The sequence below is a fragment of the Ranitomeya variabilis genome, chromosome 1 (assembly GCF_051348905.1).
Source record: "Ranitomeya variabilis isolate aRanVar5 chromosome 1, aRanVar5.hap1, whole genome shotgun sequence".
Taxonomy (NCBI): domain Eukaryota; kingdom Metazoa; phylum Chordata; class Amphibia; order Anura; family Dendrobatidae; genus Ranitomeya; species Ranitomeya variabilis.
Genome location: NC_135232.1, coordinates 1,012,767,033 through 1,012,784,013, shown reverse-complemented (window position 1 = coordinate 1,012,784,013; position 16,981 = coordinate 1,012,767,033). Strand labels below are relative to the sequence as shown.

Sequence of the window (16,981 nt, the reverse complement as noted above, 5' to 3'; positions counted from 1 at the left end):
TCTTTACTGAGGTGATTGGTTAGAGTGTGACCAATGCATTATTAAAATGCTTATTGCCAGCATTTTTCTGTTGCCATTCCCAAGAACTGAGCGATTATACTTATTATATACTCAGCTTTCCCAGTCTTCAGAATGATGAGTATTGTGTATGCCTTATAGATTGTAGGCTTGTGATTGGGGCTGTCACTCCTGTAACTGTTGAACTACTGTATGTTATTTTGTGTTATCTTTGTCTTTAGATGTCCCTGCTTAATTGTAAAAATCATGGCCGAAAGTATTGGCACAATTGAAATTAGTCCACAAAATTAAGTTCCGTATTTTTCGGAAGGTAAGTCCTCCCCCGGCCCCAAATTTGAGAGGAAAATAAGGATGTGTCTTATCTGAATGAAGTTTACTGGGGAAGGTGGTTGGCTGCGACGCAGCGTGGTCACAGGAGGCAGGGTTGCTGCTGCAGGAAGCTGTCAGCGGCAATAGGAATGGGGCGATGCTGCTGGCCCCAGGCTGGGAGGGAGGGGATGTTAGGCGGTGGCGGGTTCCGGGCTTTCACAAAATGTTGGCGGAGTCCCCATACTTCCCATTCTTTTCACTGCGGTGGACTTCAGGGAACTTGTCTGCCGGAGACTAGCTTGAATTTCTTTGGAACTTGATTCTGGCTGTTTATCCACCATCCGGACTGTCCTGCGGTGCAACCTTTCTTCCATTTTACTCTGCCGTCTATGTCCAGGGAGATAAGCTACAGTGACATGGGTTGTAAACTTCTTCATTATGTTGCACACCGTGGACAAAGGAACATCAAGATGTCTGGAGATGGACATGTAACCTTGAGATTGTTGATTTTGTTCAACAATTTTGGTCTTTAGATCTATTCTCCTCTTCCTGTTCTCCATGCTTAGTGTGCCACACACAGACAAACAATGCAAATATTGAGTTAACTTCTCTTTTTATCTGGCTTCAGGTGTGATTTTCATATTGCCCACACCTGATACTTGTCACAGGTGAGTTTGAACGAGCATCACATGCTTGAAACAGAGTTGTTTACTCATAATTTTGGAAAGGAAATGAACGTGTAGAACAAAACATGTAATTGCAATAATTTTCTGGGAAAAATACTTCATTTTCTAGAATAATTTCAAGGGTGTCAACACTTTCGGCTATGACTGTATAAATAAAAGTATTAAATAAAATTATGTTTTAGATACAGTCCTTTGTATATATTGGGCAGAGAACAATGAAGTATGGAACACAGGATTTCCAGCATGGTTTTCAGTTGTTTGCAAGTCAGATGTCCTAAAGTACATATTCCCTTTATTCAAATAAGATTAAAAATATTGGGATTTTGACAGATATAAAGGTAATCACTGCAGATCTTCACTGAAGCATCACTTGCTTCAATGCGAGTTGTCTTGGATTATGAGGCTTAATGCCTTACAACCTCATGGCTTATATGATTTAGCATTTCTGTGAGAAGTAGTCCAAGTCAAGTTATTAGAATTATCCTGACTACACACAGAACATTATTTTAAAGGGAACCTGTCCGGTAACGCTATTAACCTTCAGATATAGGGTTCATTTGTGAGTTATTAGCGTTATGAAGGTGCCACTCTGCTTGTATAAAGGTGCAGCACCCAGGAGAACATGGAGATCCTTTCTACTGGGAGCTGCCATCATTCAGTCATGGTGGTGTGCCCAGACAGATTGGTCATGGCTGTCATCAGTGAGGGCGGTGGCTGTAAGCATGCCTCGGCAGCACGCTCAGCAGTGATGCATTACTGACCCAGCTGTGTACCAGTGCCGGGGCATTGTTCGAGCTGCCGTTCTCGGTGTTGAGTGGTGTTAGTAGCCACACTGGCTCACCAGAAAGCCGCAGCTCCCAGGAGAAATAATGTTCTCCCGGGTGGCACACTTTCAGTACTGCAGCCAGAAACCTTCGTAACACTATTAACCTGCAGATTAAACCTATATCTGCAGCTTTGTATCGTTATTGGACCTGACAGGTTCCCTTTAACCCCTTCAGGACATATGACGTAAACTTGCATCATGTTATGTCCCTGCCATTGACACAGGCTCGCTAGCTGATTCAATCTTCCATCATGTACCTCTAACAGCCATGTGTGGAGTGGAGCTCCATCTGCAGTTGTTAAATTCCATTGTCAATCTGACACCGGCATTCCACGCTCCCATGGCATCGCAGAGCGCTTATGGGATATTATGACAGTCGGGGGACTGAAGAAGAACACCGTGCCTGTCATTACAACTCTCCTGTGAAAGTCAGTCAGTGATACTACATCTGATTACATCTGTCCTTTTGACTTTTTTTTTGTGGGTTGAACAAGTAAAAGTAAATGGTAATAGGGGAGCTGCTATACAGAATTACCCTTTACACAATGCTCCATCAGTAAAGACCATTAAAATTCTCACAAAATAGAGACCTCAATTTCTGGGACCATATATTGGATTTAAAAAAAAAAAAAAAAAACATTGGGGAGTTGTGGGAATATGAGCAAAAACGGACACTTTTGAACTGGTGACACATTCTCTTTAAATAGGATCACTCAGTAGTAGTAGAGCAGCAGATGTCTCAGCTGTAAGGGTATATTCACATGCACAGAAATTTCTTGACTGAAAATTTATTTTTCAATGAGGTTGTTTTGGCCACAAATACACCGTTGAGGGCACATGTTGGACTCGGACAAAATTGGTGGGGAAACGCCAAAAGTCTCAACATTTTTGGGCAACTCTGTGCTGTGCCTTTTAAAAAGTGCTTTATGTTATAGGCCCCAATTCATCATTGATATTTCTCCAGTTTTCTGGAGTAATTTGTTTTTTATTAGTGGCTTTAGTATTTGTGCCTTAATATTTATAAGTTTTGTGTAATTTTTTAAAATGGGCCTTTTTGAATAATGTAAAACGTGTATATATACATTTTTGTTTGTCTGCAACTGGTTTGCTTATCTAGATGTATATAGACAAATTCATGAAATTTGCATTTTTTTTTGGTGCATCTTACTTCAGTTGCACCTAATTCGCTACCCGTTCTGCATTTTGATTACCGTTATTTGGTGCAGAAAAACCTCAGAGAATAACGCAAGTCAAAAAAATGACTTAAAAATAAAAAAATCATCAGATGGAGACCCACAGATTGGTGCACGTACCATTCACATCAATGTGGATGGTTGTGACAAGTCTGCTTCGTATGACTATACCATAAAAGTTCTATAATGCTTCAGCTTGTCACTTAGATATGTCAGAGCTGAATAGATTTATGTAGCTCTTTTTATCTATAGGTTGCATATGCAGATAAAAGATGCCATTATGATCCCAGCACTAGTCATAAGGACATGTGATTTAATTCCGACAACTCATTCTTTGCTTTGGCAGGAGGGGCTGGTAGTCTGAACCACTCCATGTAGACCGAGCTGACACTTGCAATGGCTCAATAAGTATTTAGTTTCCAGCCGGTAGCAGTGTATTAATTAGCATATGAAGGGGGGGGCACAAACGGATTTAACTTTTTTTTTAATTGTATGTTCTTAAAACACAACTTTTATAAAGTATATTGTATCCACAGTTCCTACTTCTCAGTGTGCAGTATGAAAATGTTTTACCGTTATGTTTATTTAGACTAGAGTTAAGCAAAAAGATTTGCAGGTCTGGCGTCCATGTTATTATATGCAACCGAAGAAAGGTCCTCTGAATTTCCTCTGATAGCACTTGTATGCCAATATCCTGGGTGCCTCTTGTGATTATTGGGCTCCCATGATGTCGCAGTGCAAGTAATGACATTGTGTGAGGTCTAGTAGTCACAAGAAATTCCTCGGAGAAGTTTGCAAGACCCTGGTCCAGCTGCCACAGTTTACAAATGTAGATGCTGGGCCAGGGTAAAGTGAATCTTTTTGCTCAATTCTATTGTGGACTAGTGAAATTTTAAGGAGTTGAACAAAAAAAGAAATTCCTGGAGTTAAGGCCTAATGGAGTGTCTGATGGGCTGTCATCTACTGGTTAAATATTGTAGGATGAGAGAAAATGGCCCCATCATTTTCTCACGGTGCTAGCGGAGATCTGACTGAGGTCACTGCAGTTCAGCCTGACTGGGAACGCAGCCTCAGTGACTAGAGGTAACCTCAATGACGTCACCGCCGATCACTGAGGCTGCGCTCTCAGCAGTTAAGTCACCAATGGTTCTCAGCCTGGACGGTCGAAACTTGGCACCGTCCAGGTTGAAAACTGTTTATCCCCCAGACATCGATTACGGCATGGGACAGAACAATTGACAGGTGAGGGATATTGTTGTTTCTTATTTTTGTTTTATTACAGGAGACGAGGGATTCATTGGAATTAGGCGTTAGGTGAGTATAACTGTGTTTCTTGTTTTTTAAATAAAACAAAACGCTCTTTTACTTTTTTATTTCAAATAAGACTTTATTCTGGCTGTGTTTATTTACCATACAAATATAGGAATAGTAATGGATAGGGGTTTTATAGACGTCTCTCCATTACTAAGCCGTGAGCTTGATTTCACTGAACAATACAAAGGTGACATCAACCCCACAAATATTAACTCCCACTTGCCACCGCTACAGGGCAAGTGGAAAGAGCCAGGCAAAGCACCAGAATTAACTCATCTAATATATGTGCCTTTTCTGGGCAGCTGCAGGCTGCTATTTTTAGGCTGGGGGGCAATATCCATGGCCCCATACCAGCCTGACAACACCAGCCCCCCAGCTTTCTGCTTTAGCGAGGCTGGTTGTGAAAAATGGGGGGGACCCCACACAGTTTTTATTTATTTAAATGATTAAAAAATACGGCATGGGGACCCTTTTATTCTTGATAACTAGCCTTGTTGAGGCTGACAGCTGAGGGTTGCAGCCCTCATCTGTGAGTTTTGCCTGGCTGTTATCAAAAATTCAATAGAACCCACACCGTTTTTTGTTTTTTTTTAATTATTTATTTACAGCACAGGAACTGGCTATTGTATACACCGATCAGCCACCCTGCTCTCGTTATTAGCGGCAGCAGACATCGCATGATGTGAACAGTAGTCCCATCAGCTGACACCAGTGACCGGAGGTAAACTTTATACCTCCGATCACAGCTGAGCACTCACGCTGTCTTTTGACAGGCGGGGATGATTTCACCACCAATCAGAAGCGGTGTTTGCCACGCTGTCATGCACATGACAGCGTGGCAAACACTGGATGTTCGGGCCCCCCATTCAAGTGAATCAGGTTTGGGTACTGTTATGGTACCGAACCCAAACTTTTTGTAACTGTTTGGCTGAACCCGAACATCCAGGTGTCCGCCCATCTCTATATGGAATCTTCCACCCAGGGTTCTGTCTAAACCATGTATTTCAAAGATTTCACATATACAGAAACCCCGGTGGTACTTGCTCAGCGTAGAGCGCAGGACAAATGTGAGCCGAGCCTTACTGTGATCTTTTTGAGATAGATCAACAGCAGGTTTTAGTTTTTATGTCGTTCACTGTGCAGAATAAGTGATGAGACTGTATTCTTCGGGCCGGTGCAATTACAGCGATACCAGATTCTATCTTTATTTTTTTCGTTTAGCTGCTATCACCCACTAAACTTTTTTTTTTTACGCCGTATTTTGAGAACTATAATTCTCTGCTGACAGTCATGTGAGGCTTTGTTTTTTGCAGGACGAGTGGACATTTTTGTTGGTACCATTTTCGGTCACAATATTTTTTTTCGTCGCTTTTATTCCGTTTTTTTTTTTTTTTTTTTTTTATATATATGCCATTCACCATATGGTAAAAGTGATACACAGCTTGATTCTTTGGCTTTCAGCGATACCACAGTCATATCATTTTTTTTTTGTTTTGCCACTTTTACACAAAAACTATTTTATAGAAAAAAGGATTGTTTTTGCATTGCTTTATTCTGAGAGCTATAACATTTTGTTTTTGTGCTGATGGACATCAGATTTCTAATTCGATGTTTCAATTAAAAGTTTTTACTGGGCTTCAATTCTGATTTCGTCCACCCTAATCATAGATCGCCTTCATACAGCTTCTGCTAAGGAGACTCAAACAGTGTCTGAAAGCAAAGGAAGCATGTTTAAAAGGACTGCCCTACAAAGAAATGATGACTATCCGCACCTCGCCACCCTGCCTGACATCTCTATTCCATCACAGGGATCACGTGCCAATTCTGTTGCTTTGCCCAGCTCTTTTTACTTGCCCTGTAGCAGTGGCAAGTGGGGTTCATATGTGTGATGTTGAGGGTTGCAGCTCCAAGCTGTCAGATTTGCCTGGCTGATTAACAAAAATACAGTGGAACCTTTGTTTTTGTTTTTTAAATTATTTATTTAGAGCGCAGTCGCTGGCTGATGAATACTCCCAACAGGCATAGGCTGATGGGAGCAGTAATCTTATCAGCCGACGCCAGTGACCAGAGGAAAAGTTTATACCTCCGATCACAGCTGTGGGCTCACGCTGTCTGACCGGCAGTAATGCTTTCATGCAAACACTGGATGTTCGGACCCCCCTTCATTCAAGGATATGGAGTTCGGTACTGTTCTGGTACCCAAACCCTAATTTTTTTTTTAACTGTTTGGCCGAACCCTCTGGACCTGACCAGTGGTCCACCCTTCTCTATACAAAAGTTATAGGAGATGTATCATGTCAATTACCAGCTTGATGCTGGGATGCATAAGGACATGGGCTGCCAGCTGATTCAGTTCCTTTAAGCATGTTACATGTGGCCTCTTCTTTTAGAGGTGAACAGCAAGCATGACACAGAGAGAGCACATGGCCTTGCACAAGCATTTATTCCTTTAGTTAGTCACACCCTTTTTGCCCCCAGGAGGGGTCTTATCCCCCTCTCTTGGGTGTTTGAAGCTAAAATTCCCAAAACCCATGGAGGATCATAACTTCCTAACGGAAGGTCATAGGGCAGCGGTTGTGGCACTATGGGATCCATCCGGGCCCTCATTATGCTTGTAGACCAAATACGGCTTCCCTACCTCACTTTTACTAGCCGTTCTGCTGCCTGGGGTGCTAGAATGGGTCCATCTGGACAGAGAAGGTGCTGGGCCCGTTCCAGAGATCTCGAAAATGTAACCGGTGTACAGCTAGGATGTATGATGATTCCATATTCTCATTAAATCTGTTTAGGAAATTTCCAACTGAATTGATCATTTACACAAGATGACCCCTTGTGGATACTAGCTAGGGTAGTGGGGGGGTGAGTGTTCACTTTGAAGCAGAGAACGCTGGACTACCTGCTGAGCCGGGTGTTCTGTTACAGCTACACATACTGAAGGAGGACTGTAGTAAGCTGCCAGTAAATCCCCCCCCCCCCTATATTTTTCACAGTAGTTAATACATGAATGATTATTCTGTATTGGTAACTGAAAGGTATAGATCAGCGCCCTTGGCATCTAGAATTTTAATGGTACCCGCAGATTGGGCAGCATATATGTGCCAACAGATACACTAACTGATGACTGCTATATTCATCCTCTGATAGAAGTTGAATTCCAGTCCCGTCCACTGAAGAGCTCTGCTGAACAAGTTTCCTTCAAATCTTCCGCAATCCCCACTACAAATTGCCTGATGTAATGATGGAGCGTGGCGTTTAGATCTAGCTTTGTTTTGCATAAATATATAGAAAGGCCAGAAACTTCAAAGCAATCAGAGATCAGTCATTGTGCAGGGTGTCTCATTAGTAGGGTTTAGTTTAGCAGAAAGTACAATTTACCGATCAATAAGACTTATTAGCTTAGACTGCTTACTTCATACTTTGATCTTTTACTTCCCACAGATTTGTGTATGCGAGATTAGACTCAGAGAAGCTCGTTACTCTTTAATCATTAAGATACTGCATAAAGTGGTAGGAAGTTTTTTCAGTTGTATTTTAATGGTATTCATCATGTTTTAAGTTGTGAGGTCATTTCGTAGGATAGGTCCACAAGTTGTGTAGTTGTCATGCTATTTTTAAAGATCCAGATTCTTAAATTGAATAGATCCACACTTTCTTTTTTTCTTTTTATAGGTGCTGCCTGCAGTAAAGCTCCAGGATTCACTGAATTTCACTACTCTGTATATAAACCGGGTTGCTCTCAGCCTCTGGAAGAGATGGTGGACTGTCTGTAGTTGAAAGAGACTGTTCACAGTAATGCTGTTGTACAATTTCACTCTCCATGTACTGTATATGTGTTTTGGAACAGACCACTAATAAAATTCCTTTCATTCAGCAGCCAATATTACTTTCTTCTTTCAGCATATAACTGCATCATAATGCAGCATTTGAGAATACTAATGGACTACACCAGATAATTGAAATCACCATATTGTATGTAGTGTTCTTGTGCACACTTGAGGCCTAGTGGAAAAAATTACACATTACTGGGCAACAATCCCAGAGGCTCTGAGGCAGGGGTGGGATTCAGCCGGTACGGGGCAGCCGTTTACTAAAATTTCTATCTGCCAGCGTTCCGGTAATTGAAAATGCCATTTTCAATTACCGGAACGCTGGCAGATAGAAATTTTCAAAATGATTACCACTGGCAGTGGCGTAGGAAGGGGGGGGCGGGCCGCCCCGGGCGGCACAATGCGGGGGGGCGGCACAATACGGGGGGCGGGTCGCCGGCGGCGCAGAATTTACCTGTCCGCATCTGGGCTTCAGAAAAATGGCCGCCGCGATCTCTATCTGCGCATGCGCGGCCATTTTCCTGAAGCCCCGGTCAGCAGAGCACTCCACCTGCGCACGCGCGGCCTCAGGAAGATGGCCGCCCCCACCGATAACCAGAGAGAGCAGGATCGCGGTCAGGTAAGCAGAACTTTTTTTTTTTTTTTTTTTTTTATTGAGAGCGGCGATCGGGGGGGCCCAGGGCAGAAAGCTGGAAACAGGGGGTCAGAAAGCTGGACACAGGGGGTCAGAAAGCTGGACGCTGGGGCAGAACGATGAACGCTGGGGCTGAAAGCTGGACGCTGGGGCTGAAAGCTGGACGCTGGGGCAGAAAGCTGGACACTGGGGTCAGAACGCTGGACGCTGGGGCAGAACGCTGGGGCAGAACGCTGGACACTGGGGCAGAAAGCTGGACACTGGGGCAGAAAGCTGGACACTGGGGCAGAAAGCTGGACACGGGGCAGAAAGCTGGACACGGGGGCAGAAAGCTGGACACGGGCAGAAAGCTGGACACGGGCAGAAAGCTGGACACGGGTCAGAACGATGGACGCTGGGGCAGAACGATGGACGCTGGGGCAGAAAGCTGGACACAGGGGGGCAGAAAGCTGGACACAGGGGGGCAGAAAGCTGGACACAGGGGGGCAGAAAGCTGGACGCTGGGGGGCAGAAAGCTGGACGCTGGGGCAGAAAGCTGGACGCTGGGGCAGAAAGCTGGACGCTGGGGCAGAAAGCTGGACGCTGGGGCAGAACGCTGGACGCTGGGGCAGAACGCTGGACGCTGGGGCAGAACGCTGGACGCTGGGGCAGAACGCTGGACGCTGGGGCAGAACGCTGGACGCTGGGGCAGAACGCTGGACGCTGGGGCAGAACGCTGGACGCTGGGGGGCAGAATGGAGAAACGGGGCAGGATGACAGACATGGCGGCATGACTGGAGACAGATGGGGCAGGATGGATACGATGGAGACAGATGGGGCAGGATGGGAAGATCATATGGGGCAGGATGGATACTCATTAGGGCAGGATGGGAGAACATATGGCTGACGCCAGGAATGAGACACACGGGCTAGGATGGCGAATATTATTACCATAGGGGGCTAATTAAGGGATATTATTACTGCAGTGATGTATTTATTTTATTTTTTTGAGTACACTGTTTTAAATGGAGGGGCGGTCCTATTACTGTGTACAGTGACACTATGTCGCCTTCTTCGTGTGGTGTAATGTAAAAGTTGGGAAAATTAAGTAATGTGTTCTGCAAGTGGAACTCGAGATAACTGTGTTATTTCCTGCAGAGACGAGTCCTGGCTGGATGAAGTGATGGCGGTCTGTGCGGGATGAAAGATGAAGGACTTCACCTAGAGACATCACTGGTGAGTCAGTGTGTTACCTATACACTGACACTATACACTGTATACTATATACAGAGCTCCTGTGTATAATGTCACTGGTGATCACTGTATTACCCATACACTATATACAGAGCTCCTGTGTATAATGTCACTGGTGATCACTGGATTACCTGTACACAGACACTGCATACTAAGTACAGATCTCCTGTGTATAATGGCACTTATGGTGATAGTATTGTGGGTTTTTTTTTAATTATTGATCAGTACTATAGTATTCAGTCACTATGTGGTGGTAATATGTGGTCTGGTCATGATGTTTTGGTATTTGTTCCTTGTATTTGATATTATTCGATCACTGTGGTGGTAATATGTCATCTGGTCATGGTGTGGCGGTATTTGTGCCTTGTAGATAGTATTATAGAGGGGGGGGGCGCCCTGTAGCCTCCCCCTGGGCCCTGCAGCCCCAAGTCCCCACCAGCCTCCCCCTGGGCCCTGCAGCCCTCTAGCCTCCCCCTGGGCCCTGCAGCCCCAAGTCCCCACTAGCCTCCCCCTGGGCCCTGCAGCCCTGTAGCCTCCCCCTGGGCCCTGCAGCCCCAAGTCCCCACCAGCCTCCCCCTGGGCCCTGCAGCCCTCTAGCCTCCCCCTGGGCCCTGCAGCCCCAAGTCCCCACTAGCCTCCCGCTGGACTCTGTAGCCTCCCTCCTGGGCCCTGCAGCACCCAGTCCCCACTAGCCTCCTCCTTTGCCCTGCAGACCTCTAGCCTTCCCTGGGCCCTGTTGGATGTGGCAGCCAGTCATGGACTATATAGGAGGGAGAAGCTGATGTGTATATGACACGATCGTGTTCATATAGACATCACAGTGCCCCTAACACTTTCTCTCTTATTTTTAGCTACCAGCTGAAGCTGCTGGCTAGAAACACAGTGGATGCCACGTTGACATCATGGAAGACTCCTCAAGGTTTGTTTGGTCCTTGAATAATGTATAGAGAAATGCAGAGCTGTAGTACACAACCCGTATAACACCCCTCTCCCATATACAGTATCAGCGCCCTGTTCTTTGGTGCTAGCATTCTTAGAATTATAAAATTGTAGAGTTGGAAGGGACCTCAAGGGCCATCGGGTCCAACCCCCTGCGAATGCAGGTTTACCTAAGGGCAGGCGCACACGGACGATTTTGCTGCGATTATACGGTGCGTATAATCGCAGCAAAGCGGCTGTCAAACCTGCCCTGCGAGCGGGTCTGAGAGTGCTGGAGGGAGCGCATACCTGCGCTCCTGTTCAAAGCCCGGAGTCGACCGCAAGTGTCCTGAACGGGACTCAAATAGGCAGCATCGCGCTGCCTCTCTGAGTCCCGTTTAGGACACCTGCGGTCGGGGCGGGCTCTGTAACAGGAATGACTTTAATACCGTATGTCACAACGTATTCTTGTCATTAAGGGAGACAAACTGCTTCCAAAAATATGAATCGTGCCACTGGGCGTGGCTTATTAGTATGGGCGGGGTTATTGAAAATGGGCGTGGCCAAAATTCCGGCCGCCGCGACTTAGAGGACCTGTTGTTAAAAATTTGAATCCCACCCCTGCTCTGAGGTAAAATAAAAGAAATGCCCAAGAAGCAGCATATTTTTGAAAACTACACTCATCAGGGCATTTATCAATGTGTTCGAGCATTTTGACCACACATGTTAAACTGTTAACCTGCTCTGCTGTGAATGGCAATGCCATAAATGTGATCATAAACTGTTGTTTAGGATGTCATGGAATGACTGCCATGTGCCTTTGTTGTATTTCTACTTTGGATGTTACTGCCATGTGGATTACATCAGGGTATGAGAGGTGGCACAGACAGATAACACTATAACAAATTTTTATTTATTTTTTGTTCCTGGGTACAAAGTGTGTTTTCCTAACCCGTTATACCTAAAACAAACAGAAAATAGTTTGCTTCTGTGATCAGGACAAGTTTCTAGGAACTTTTAGAACTTTCTAAAACATTCTCGGACTGTTCAATAGTAGTCATATAAGTATAAAAGCACAGGTGACTCGAACCAACATTACGGTTTATGTTATTGCTGAGTAAGAGAATAACGAATCGTAGTTAAAGAGCAATTATTTGTTTTAGATGGCATCAAGAGGTTGTTTGCGCCCAGCAGATGCATTTTGCTATGTGTGTGGACAATTTATAAAGACAAGAGCGAGGAAGTCTTCCTTGAAAGCATGTCGTATGATGTGCCAGGCCTACAAGGCATATTTCGGCATGCCTGTCGGGGATCAAGACAAGTCCTGGGCACCTCATTTCTCATGCAAATATTGCAAGAAAACTCTTGAAGGTAAGGTGAACAATTGCAGCTCGTTTAGATGACAGTGTTTTATTTTGTAGAATTTCAATTATTTAGATCTAGTACCGTTGCAATTGACAAAATTTTCACATATGTCAATGCACTATAGTAAAATATGTATTAAGTAATGTGTAAAATTTCCGGCTTTTAAATTTATATAATTAATTAAATCTGCTATGTTACATGTTGGTACAGGGGAGAAAAGAGAGCCATGAAGTTTGCTATCCCACGAATTTGGCGGCAGCCAACCGACCACTCGAGCAACTGCTACTTCTGCATGGTGGATCCTGCCAAACATTGCACAGGCAAGAATGTGCCTCAAATCGTTTATCCAGACATTCCTTCTTCCATTGCTCCAGTACCACACTGCCCCAAGCTGCCTGTTCCAACTCCCCCAAAGAAGGACCAGCCATCTTCAGGAAAAAGCTGCAAGTCAGACAGTGAGGAAGATATTGGGGATCAAGATTACGTTTTCACAGATGCGGTTGAGAAGAGAAGGCCAAACTTTCCTAACCAGAAAGACATCAACGATCTGATCAGAGACCTTCGTCTTACCAAGTCCAATGCTGAGCTTCTGACATCCAGGTTCAAGCAGCTGAACTTGTTGGATGAAAGTGTGCAAGTCACAGATCAGAGAAAGCGTCACCAAACATTTTCCAACTTCTTCAGTCGGGAAGGTGGGTTGTGCTTCTGTAACAATGTGGCCTGTCTTTTTGAGGCTATAGGTATCACCTGTAACTCGAGTGAATGGTGGCTATTCATGGACAGTTCATCCCGGAGCCTCAAAGCCGTGCTGCTTCACAACGGAAACAACTACCCTTCTCTCCCTATGGCTCACTCTGTGTATCTCAAAGAAGTGTCAAGATGTTGCTGAGTGCTTTGAAGTATAACGACTATGGATGGGAGGTCATCGGAGACTTCAAGGCGGTTTCACAAAATTTCCTTGTTTCCTTTGCCTCTGGGAGAGCCGTGACACAAAGGGCATTATCACAGAAAGGACAGGCCACAGCAGACTGAGTTCTCTGTGGGAAAGAGCTGATGCCACCACTGCACATCAAGTTAGGCCTCATCAAGCAATTTGTCACGGCTCTTGACAAGGAGTCCGCAGCTTTCAAGTACCTCTAAGATCTCTTTCCAAAGCTGTCCGAGGCAAAAGTCAAGGCTGGTATCTTCGTCGGACCGCAGATCAAGATCATAGAATGTGACGAGTTCGCCAACCTGCTGAACAGAACGGAGAAAGGGGCTTGGAACAGTTTCGTTGCAGTGGTTCATGGCTTACTGGGTAATTATAAGGCTGAAAACTATGTGCAGTTGGTTCAGACTTTCATAAAGAATTATACCATAATGGGATGCAGAATGTCTCTCAAAAGTTCATATCCTTGAAGCTCATCTTGACAAGTTCAAGGAGAACGTGGGAGCTTAGAGGAGCAGGGAGAGCGCTTTCATCAAGATATATTGAACTTCGAACGTCGTTACCAAGGACAGTATAACGAAAACATGATGAGGAACTACATTTGGGGGCTTCTTCGAGAAAGCGATTTGCAGTACTCGCAAATCTAGAAATACTACTCATTTCTGAATCTTTTGGAGTGATTTGACTGTCTGTCTATTTACCATGTAAGTGTTGTTTTTTGTCAGACCACATGAACGAAAATATATTAATTTCCTTTTTTTGTCACAATAAATACAAAATTTTTCTGGCCTGTGGTCATAAAATCAAAGTTTGTGCTGCATGTAATCGTTTTTCCAGTCTTTAAACATAAGCAGTTGAAATTTTACACTTGGAAGCCAGGAACAAAAATTGTGTTATGTGGTGTAATCAATAGACCTGTGGCAGCTATACCTTGACCACTACCTTGGATGGTAGTGATGTGCAGTGCCATGGGCATCTGCTGCTTCACATGTCTTCTGCTGAAAGGCCTCAGCCTGGGTCCTCCACTGAGTCACCAAATCCAATGTTCATCTCACTGCTAAGGTGGATCCCTTTTATGCACAGACAAATCAAAGACTCAAGTGATTAATGATGGATGCAGTGGCTGTTGCTCCTTTGATTATAGCTGATGTGCTCCAGTCTTAGAGCTTATCTGAACACTGACTGCAGAGTTTTGGCTACTCAACAATTGTACTATGTTGGCTATAGGCTTTGTGTTTATTTTACTCACTTATATAGCACCGTTATTTCCACAGTACTTCACAGACCTCTTCATTGTCCCCACTGGGTTTCACAATCCAAATTCCCTATCAATATGTACCTGGAGGAACCCTACGTAAACATGGGAGAACATACAAACTCCTTGCAGATGTTGTCCTTGGTGGTATTTGAACCCAGGACCCCAGCACTGCAACGCAACAGTGCCTATCACTGAGCCACGGCACTTCGTTTGACTCCTTCTGACTTCTGCCCTCTAGAGTTTGCCGACTTGGAGAAAAGTTGACCCTGATGCGATATGCTTTTTTGTTCAGTCTTTGCTTATATCTCGTAGTGATCTACAAGGGAATCTGCACCCTCACTACTTAGGCCATTAATCAAATTGTAGAAAGCCGTATTTCTTCTGAGATACTGTGCTGTTACTTTGTGCATAATAGCTGTGCAGTTGTGATGACTTATTTTGACTAATGTACTCCACTTCTCAGCTAGCATTTTCGCAGTATTTGCTTAAATGACCTGAGCAGTGTTGGCTCAGGATAACTAAGGCTACTTTCACACTAGCGTCGTACGACGCACGTCGCAATGCGTCGTTTTGGAAAAAAAACGCATCCTGCAAAATTGCTTGCAGGATGCGTTCTCTCCATAGACTAACATTAGCGACGCATTGCCACACGTCGCAACCGTCGTGCGACGGTTGCGTCAGACTGTCGGCACAAAAAAAGTTGCATGTAACGTTTTTTGGTGCGTCGTGTCCAGCATTTCCGACCGCGCATGCGCGGCCAGAACTCTGCCCCCTCCTCCCTGGAGCTCACAATGGGGCAGCGGATGCGTTGAAAAACTGCATCCGCTGCCGTTGTGCGGCGCTTTCACAGTATGCGTCGGTATGTCGCATTGCGACGTGCGTCGGACAATTTTCTTTTGACTGAGTGAGGAGCCATTTCGCTTTGAGTCTTTGTGCTACCAGTAAGGCTATGTGCACACGTTGTGGCTGTTATGTGGTTTTTTTCGGCGATTTTCCACTGCTTAAACACTTACATTAAGCATCATATCATTTGTAATGCATTCCGCAATTTTTGTGCACATGTTGCTTTTTTTTCCGCGATTAAAAACGCATCGCGGAAAAAAACGCAGCATGTTCATTAATTTTGCGGATTTTTCGCTATATTATTGCATTGGGAACCTCCGGAAAAAAACTCAAAAAATCCGCACAAACGCGTGCGGATTTCCTGCGAAAGTAGTCTGCACACTTTCCTGAACGTGGGCACATAGCCTAACGTGGGAACCCCTTATATTTCCATTAACAGATGACAGACCTGAGTGGAGACTTGCTTTTTTTCTGGTTTGAGTTGAAGCTTTTATTGGGAACATTTTACATAATGATTGGGATCACGTTTATCAGGCGCTTACTTTGGGATTTCTATCTAAATCTTGAGTGACATGATTCAGATGAAACCCCCGAGGGATCCATTCACTATGAGGCAGCAGATTTACTCTGGACTCTGTTCAGCGGTGTCCTTTTCAGAAGTGCATAAAACTGGCCGACGGCACCTTTATGGAATCCTAAAAAGATGGACACCACCGGATCACGGGTCAGATGGCGTCCACAGTGCCTCCATTATAGGGAATCTTCCGCCTGAAGTTCCGTCTGAATCACGTATTTTAGAGATTTACACGAAATCCCCTTTGAAAGTACTCGATGCAGAGTGCAGGATAAATGTGCACCGAGCCTTACTGTGATCTTTGGGAGGCAGAATGAAAAAAGTCAACACCATGGGAAGAATTGGTTTTATTTTTTTTACGCCGTTCCTCGTGCGGTATAAGTGATTAGGCGACTTTATTATTTGGGTCAGTGCGATTACATTTTTATGTATGGCTGCTCTCGCACTAAAAGACGCCTTATTTAAAAAAATAGTTTTCGCATCACCGCATTTTGAGAGCTACGGTATAATTTTTCCATATTTTGGCCCATAGAGTCATGTGTGGGCTTGTGTTTTGTGGGACGAGCTGATGTTTTTATTGGTACCGTTTTCAGGTCCATGAGTTTTTTGATTGCATTCTATTCCGATTTTTGAGAGGCAGAATGAACAAAAACCAGCAATTGTTTTTTTTTTGTGGGTACAGCAGTTTTATTCTTAATTTTTTTTTAGGTTTGGCACTTTTACACAAACTTTTATATAAAAAAATAATAATTTTTGCATTGCTTTATTATGAGAGCTATAACTCTACTTTTCATCTGATGGGGCTATATGGCGGCTTGATTTTTGCCGGGCAACATGACGTTTTCAGCAGTACCATGTTTATTTATATCAGTCTTGTTAATCTTGTTTTACTCAGCGGTATGATGCTAAAAGTTTTTTTTCTTGTGTTTTTTTCATGGTCTTCACTAGTGAGACAGTTTTACAGGTCGGGTCGTTGCGGACGCGGCAATACTAAATGTGTACTTATGTTTTTATACAAATGTATTTATAGATTCAGTATCTTGATTTTTTTAAAA

At 44.2% G+C, this 16,981-nt stretch overlaps 1 protein-coding gene across 3 annotated transcripts in view; it reads left to right on the top strand.

Annotated features, from left to right (window-relative positions):
- AGA (aspartylglucosaminidase) overlaps positions 1-8,224 on the top strand; it is a 52,234-nt gene extending 44,010 nt beyond the window's left edge. For 2 of the 3 annotated variants that reach the window (XM_077279544.1, XM_077279542.1), the window contains one exon: positions 8,016-8,224. In XM_077279544.1, the coding sequence (XP_077135659.1) occupies positions 8,016-8,116 (101 nt within the window). In that variant the 3' untranslated portion in view covers positions 8,117-8,224. Of the gene's footprint in view, positions 1-239; positions 269-8,015 lie in introns of those variants that run through there. The other variant, XM_077279543.1, reaches the window with a different exon arrangement.
- The last annotated feature ends 8,757 nt before the right edge of the window (positions 8,225-16,981 follow it).